The sequence below is a fragment of the Orycteropus afer genome, unplaced genomic scaffold, assembly GCF_000298275.1.
Source record: "Orycteropus afer afer isolate SDZICR_OR568_19922 unplaced genomic scaffold, OryAfe1.0 scaffold00172, whole genome shotgun sequence".
NCBI lineage: Eukaryota > Metazoa > Chordata > Mammalia > Tubulidentata > Orycteropodidae > Orycteropus > Orycteropus afer.
In genome coordinates, this window is record NW_006921759.1 from 1025468 (window position 1) to 1032793 (window position 7326).

Here is a 7326-nt window from a genome sequence, read left to right on the forward strand (position 1 = left end):
AAAAAAAAAAAAAAAATTCATTTCTGAGAAAGCCAGAAGGCAGTCCACCTTTAGCTGATGTAAAGAAGGGATACACCCAGGTTTTCAGGTAAATGTTTTCTTGGCCTTTATCTGATAAGCTAAAGCAAAAAGACTTGCTGTTATCTATGGAATACCTCTCTGGTCATGGGGGGCATGTACCACACATCACAGACGACAGCCCAGCTGGTCATTATTTGAAGCAGGTAGCTCATCATGGTGTGTTTACCACTCCAAAAGGCATCAGCAAACTGAGGGTTATACTGAGAAAAAAAGAAAAGAAAATATATCCAATTATAAACTAAGAGGTGATTTCTCTGATCTATGCCTATGTTCTCAAGGTAATAAGCTAAACATATCTGTTAGAACCCAAGAAAAAGAGACACTACTTTGCTTGATATAAATGACCCAAAAAACACAATGCATACACTGCTTTTGTAACTAGAGTTCCATAGCACTGGTCAGAGTTGTAACGGGGTTACAGAATACAGTAGCAGTGTTGATATCTGTCTCTCCACTTAACTAGAAGGTCAATGAAAGTAGGAAACATGTCTGTTTTGCTTATCATTGTATCCTCACCACTTAATACAATTCCTGACACACAATCATATATCTGTCTATATACATATACATACACAAGTACATATACCCACATTTATCTATATGTAATGATAAAGCAAATGGGGCAAGATATAAACAACCGGTGAATCTGAGGAAAGCATCTAAAAGTATTCCTTTTATAATTCTTGCAACTTTTAAGTTTGAAAAAAGACCAAAAAAAAAAAAAAAATACCAAGACACGTTTTTTATGAGTGGAGAGGGGTATCAGTTTTACCTTAATCGCAACTGGATGTATGGTTCCTCCAATTTCAAAGCTTCCCTTTTTAAACATCATGACTGAAGTGTTGTTGATGCAAGTTCCTGAAAAGGGTTGGGGAGAGAGTGCAAGGAAAATACTTTAAAGGCAGTCATTTTTTTAAAAGGAATTATTTTGATAGAAAATAATTTAAATATTCAAATCATAGCAAATTTATAGACATTTTGCTACCATTTCCTAATTCAATACCTGTTTCAGTAGTAATCTAACAGATCTAAGCAGGTTTAATAGAAAATCCTTTACTATTAAATAAAACTCTTTACTATTAATAGAAAACTCTTTACTTTTGAACACTAGAGGAATAACTTCTTCACAACAGGTCATGATTTCCTAAGATTTAAAGTTGTCGTTGTTGTTGTTATTTGCCGTCGAGTCAGCCCTGACTCATAGAAGGCTGGCGGTTCAAACCCACCAGCCACTCCTCGGAAGGAAGATTTAAAGTAAGGACCCTTAAAAAGTTATGGACAATAACTTTGTAGATTTATTATCCAGAAAAAAAAACTAAAATGTTTTAAAAATGTGCAGTTACTTCCATCAAAAGAAAAGTCAGCACAAAATGCAAGGCAGTGGAAGAAACAGGGAGGAGCACAAGAGCTAAGGGCAGCAAAGGTGCGTCTTTTACACACACAACCTGCAACAGCGCTGATAACAGTACTACAAGAAGCCAGGAAGGGATCACAATAGGAGGGCCTGGATAGAGTGGGAGGAAAATGTGGAATAAAACTCAAAATCATAAAAATGACCAGGCTTACGGGTCTGACAGGGACTGGTGAAACCCCCAGGAACTTGGCCCCTAGTCACCCTTCAGGCCTGGAATTGAACTCACTCCCGTGGCTTTAACTTTAAGCCAAACAATAGACAGGCCTACGGAGGTGAACAATTACACTAGGTTAGTGCACTTCCCAGAACAAACAATAGAAGATTAGAAGGACAGGATTTGCTTATGAGAAAGCTCAGAGGACAAGAATGCATAGGAAAGAAAGACACTGGGCAAAGGTAACTAACTAACCACAGGGAGGAAGTGGGAAGAGAGCTGTTACATTGTGGGGACTGCAATCAATCTCATGAAACAAAATGTATATGAGCTGTTCACTGGAAAATGAATTTGCTCTGTAAATTTTCACCCAAATCACAATAAAAAGTTAAAAGATTTTTAAAAAAATCTACAAGTGGGTACATAGATAAATATTAAAGCTGAACAGGGGTGAGAAGGTGAATGAGACTGCAACTATATATAGGTTTTACAGAGTATTTCTCTAAGTATGTATTTATATATGCTGTAAATATATCTGTGAATGTAGTAGAGCATACAGGGACAAAGTTATAAAAAGTTCTTAGTCATAACCACCAGCACTTCCTGGGAATGAATCATTGAGTATGGGGACTCAGGATCATCATCTTGGGGGACACTAAGGTGGCATAGGAGTAGGAGCTCTGGTAGTGTAGTGCCTAAGGCACTTGACTGCTAACCAGAAGTCTGGCAGTTCAAACCCACCTGCCACTCCTTGGAAGGAAGATGGGGCAATCTACTTCCGTAGTGATACTGCCTTGGAAACCCAAGGAGGGGTCACTATGAGTCGGGTCCGACTCAACGGTACATAACAACAACAAAGCAAGGTGGCATAGTGCCTAAGGCATTTGACTGCTAACCAGAAGGCTGGCAGTTCAAACCCACCAGCCACTCCTCAGAAAGAAGGTTAGACAATCTACTTCCATAATGACACCACCTTGGACACCCAAAGAGGGGTCGCTATCAGTCAGATTTGACTCGACAACAGTGAGAGACTTGAGAGAGACACAGAGAAGGTCAAGTGGCATCAGACAGTCCACAAAACCAATGTTCTACATCCCACTTTGATGAGTTGCAACTGAGGTCTTAAAAGCTTGTGAGTGGCCATCTAAGGTGCACCTATTGGTCTCTCCCCTTCCAGAGCAAAGAAGAGTGAAGAAAAATCAAAGACGTAAGGAAACAATTAGTCCAAATGACTAATGGACCACATAAACCCAACACCCTAGGACCAGAATGACTAGATTGTACCCGGGTACCACTGTTGACCACTTGGAAAGGGATCAAATAGGAGGTCCTAGATAGAATGGGAGGAGCTCTGGTAGCATAGTGCTTAAAGCACTTGACTGCTAACCAGAAGGCTGGCGGTTCAAACCCACCAGCCACTCCTCGGAGGGAAGATGGGGCAATATACTTCCGTAGTGATACTACTTCGGAAACCCAAGGAGGGGTCCCTATGGGTCGGGTCCAACTTGACAGCACATAACAACAACAGATAGAATGGGAGAAAAATGTGCAGTAAAACTTGAAAAGACCAGCCTTATTGGCTGATAAAGAGTAGTGGAATCCCCAAGATTATAGCTTTTAGACATCCTTAGCCAGGAACTGAACTCAACCCTCATGGCTCAATTTTCAGCCAAATGACAGACAGGACTATAAGGTGAACAGTGATACCAGGTGGGTATGCACACATTAGAACACTCAACCACATGAGACCAAAAGGGGAGCATTTGCCCAGGGACAGAGCTAGGAAGGCTGGAAAGAATAGGAAGGAAAGATGTGGGGAAGTGGTGAGTGTGGGGAGGAAGTGGGAAGAGTGCTGCTGCATTGTAGGGATTGCCATGAATGTCACAAAATAGAATGTGTGTGGATTGCTGAATGGAAAAACAATTTGCTCTGTAAACTTTCCCCAAAATCACAAGTTAAATTTTTTTTTTTTTTTTTTAATGTGTTGAATTAATAGTCTAGAGAAGGATATTCCATTCCGGTAGCACATCAGAGAGATCAGAACTAAGAATGCCAATTCTAGAGTAATTATAATTCTCATTACTTTTTTTTTGGTGGTTGTTGTTGTTATGAACTAGAGCTTGATAGACAGCCCCCATTCTTACCTTCAGGAAAGATTAATATAGGTAACTTCTTCTTATCAGCAATGTGTTCCTTTAGTCTGTGAAGAGCAATAAAAGATCAAAATTCAACCTTAGTCTTTCTGGTATCCTTCATACTCTACATACATTAGCTCTATTACTACTTTTTATAAGCTACTATAATTGTAAAGCAATAAAGAAGGATGAAATAAGATACAGGCAAAGGAGATGAACTCAAGCTATTCCCTTTCTAAACAACTATATTTGTGCTCTTTCAATTTCTGTAATTTCACAGTGAGTCCTTTTCAGTGCCCCTCTAATTTCTTTTTAGAAAGAACACAGTCATATGACATGAACCCTGGAACCTCCATGTCATAAGTTTTTCCCATTTCTATGTATTTATATTTTTTATCTGAAAAAATGAAAATACAGATTGCTGGACCTGTCTTATGGCTATTAAGTATTAGGAAGATTCCATAAATGAGTCAGACTGAACCTTCCTATGAAAGATGCACCAGAAAGCTCAGAATTACTGAAGCCCAGGCATAGATCCTGTCCACCTTGCAGCCAGTAGTGTATTACCAACACTGCGAACAGAAGCTGGAAGGGCTGGGGTAGAGAGCTTCCAATGCCTAGGTGGTGCAAACGGTTAATGTGTTTGGCTGCTAACCAGAAGGTTGGAGGCTCAAGTACACCCAGAGGTGCCGAGGAAGAAAGGCCTGGTGATCGACTTATAAGACATCAGCCATTGAACACCCTAAGGAGCACAGTTCTACTGACACACTTGAGGTCATATGAGCCTGAGTCAACTCAATGGTAACTTGTTTTGGAGGGGCTTCATTGGCCAGAGTGCCCCATTACTGAATAATCTCAGGATGAGGGACAGTTTTGCTAACTTTAAGCAGATTTCACAAGTACTTTTCATTTTACTTTTAAGAGCTTAGGTGTGTTGTGTATAGAAGCAATAACCAGAGTGCTTTCAGTTAATCATCTGAGGCAAAGAAAAAAAAAGAAACATTATTTTTCCACAATATTTTCTGATAACTCGCATTTATCTCTGCCCTACACCTCCAGGGTCTCCTCTCTGCTCCACAAAGAGCATTAGCTCTGCCTCTAGCTGGATTTAAGTGATAGCACTCATTCAGCAAATACTTCACCAACCACCTATTTACTCTGGAAACATTTATCAATTATTTAACTTTTAAGGTATATTTTTAACTTTGAAAATTCAGTTGACTAGACTATACCTAAGTCACAGCAACATACACTCAGGGGCCTTCGAATCCCATTGTGTATCCCACTATGACTACAGAGTGAAAATGTTTAAAACTCTAGCTGAGACAGATGATTCATCACAAAAAGTCAACTACAAATAGAGCTCCGTGTTTTAGTTTTAATCTTTAGGTGCTACTCTTTCTTTTTTGAAATGAAGGACAAGAGTAATCAGCTTTCATTGCACTCCAGTAAGAATGAGTAGTCTCTCTGTTTACCTCTTAGTAACCAGATGTCGATCCTTCATTTCTGAACGTTCAAACCAGATATGTGGACAGGCCTTGACCATTGCTCTCTGAATAGTTCCTATCAGTCCAATACCATGAACCTGGCCAACCTAGATGTATCATGACAAAAAGAGAAAAATGTAAAGACACAGCTGTACAAAAAAAAAAAAAAAAAGATTTTTAAGTACCAGTAAGTTCCTATTAGCGAGCTCTGGTGGGGCAATGGTTAAAACACTCAACTATTAACCAAAATATTGGTGGTTTGAACCCACCAGGCACTTTGTGAAAGATGTGACAGTCTGTTTCTGTAAAAATTTACAGCGTTGGAACCATTATGGAAGAGCTCTGCTGTCCTATAGGATCACTATTAGTTGGAATCAACTTGTAGGTAGATAAGATGGGTCGTCTTCTACTAACTGAAGCTGTTAGGTTATCAAAGAGTAAGAATGTTCAAATGTAAGCAAAAACTTCTCTTTAGCAGCACCTTTGTATTTTAAGCTATTTTTAGTTATCTTCTGTTTTAAAAAAGGAGAGGTCCTCCAACTTCACTCAAAAGAAATTCAAACTAAAATTACACTGAAATACCATCTATCATTCATCAGAGTGGCAAATATTCAAAAGCTTGACAATATACTCTGTTCACCAGGTCAAGCCAATTTCACACATTTCTCAAGGGGGAGGGAGGGGCATGCAAAATGATAGAATAGCTATTGTGGTAGTTAAGATTGTGTGTCAACTTGGATGGGTTTTGAGTAGATTGGAAGCTGGATGTAAGTTATTCCTCACGATGAGATTGTAATCACCTCTACGGTGGAATCTGCCCTGAGCAGCTGAGCATTTGAAGCTACCTTTGGAATGTGGCTTGCTTCTAGTATATATGGAGAAACTTTAAGAAAAGTCTTTAGCTTTTTGGCACATCTGGCCCCTGCATTTAGCTGAATCTTCATCTCTAGTTCCTGGACTTGAATCAGTGGCCTACTATGTTGCCTACTGATTTTGGGATTGTGCTATTTTATACCTGCCAAGCCTCAGTAGCCAGCAGCTGCCAGAGTTAGGAGATGCCTCTAGCTTTAGTGGGCCTGGAACAAGAGGCAGAGCTGAAGCCCAAAGTCAAGGGGCCTTCACCCAGCCCCTAGAGCTGGCACTCTGAATTTGGATTTCTAGCCTCTTAAAGTGTAAGAGAATAAATTCCTATTTGTTAAGCTACCCACTTGTGGTATTTCTTTCACAGCAGCATTAGAGATCTAGATGGTTCTTGAGAGAAACTTGTCTATCTATCAAAATTGCATATAAAACTAAATGTACATACACATTTATCCTTCAACCCAATAATCACACTTCTAGGAATTTATCCTGAAGACACACTTCAAACAATATAAAATACATATGCACAAGGTTATTAATTGCAACATTATTGGTAACTGCAAAATATTCATAATTACCTAACTCTCCAAACATAACAAATTGGATGAATAAGCTATGGTACATCCATACCTTAGAGTATTATGCATCTGTTAAAAGAAAAAAGCTGATCTCTAGGAATGACAAGGAGTGATTTTCAGGAGATATTGTTAAGTGAATAAAGCAAACTGTGAAAGAAAAAATATAATGTGCTACCTTTTGTGTAAGACAGAAGGGGAAATAATACACATATATTTGTTTATCTCTAAAATAAAAAGCAAGAAAGGATAACCACAAAACAATTAAATTGAGAACTTAAAGGGGTAGGAGGGAATGCAGTAGAAAGGATGTGGGAAAGAGTGGCACTTCTACGAGAATTCCATTTTTGTATCATTTTGATAGTTAGAGCATGTTAATGTCCTACATATTCAAGAACTAAAACTAAGTTAACAAAGATGGAAATAAACTGAAATCAAAATGGAATGGTCTGGAGGCGGGGCAAGATGGCGGACTAGGCAGAAGGATTGCACAGACCCTCTTCAACAAAGAAAAGAGAAACCAATTAACACAGACACAGAAGATAATCTTGGACCACTGAGCCTTGAAGGAAAGGATGCAGATTTGGACTAAACCCCAACTAGCAGAAGAATTTGCGTG

The 7326-nt window shown here is 39.1% G+C and overlaps 1 protein-coding gene across 1 annotated transcript in view; it reads right to left on the minus strand.

The window, feature by feature from the left end:
* Positions 1-7326, minus strand: part of LOC103202024 (glycerol-3-phosphate acyltransferase 3-like) — a 195069-nt gene that overhangs the window by 12494 nt on the left and 175249 nt on the right. The window contains exons 7-10 of the mRNA XM_007946803.1: positions 5260-5378; positions 3794-3849; positions 854-939; positions 156-281 (exon numbers count right to left, since the gene is read on the minus strand). Of these exons, the coding sequence (XP_007944994.1) occupies positions 156-281; positions 854-939; positions 3794-3849; positions 5260-5378 (387 nt within the window). The remainder of the gene's footprint in view (positions 1-155; positions 282-853; positions 940-3793; positions 3850-5259; positions 5379-7326) is intronic.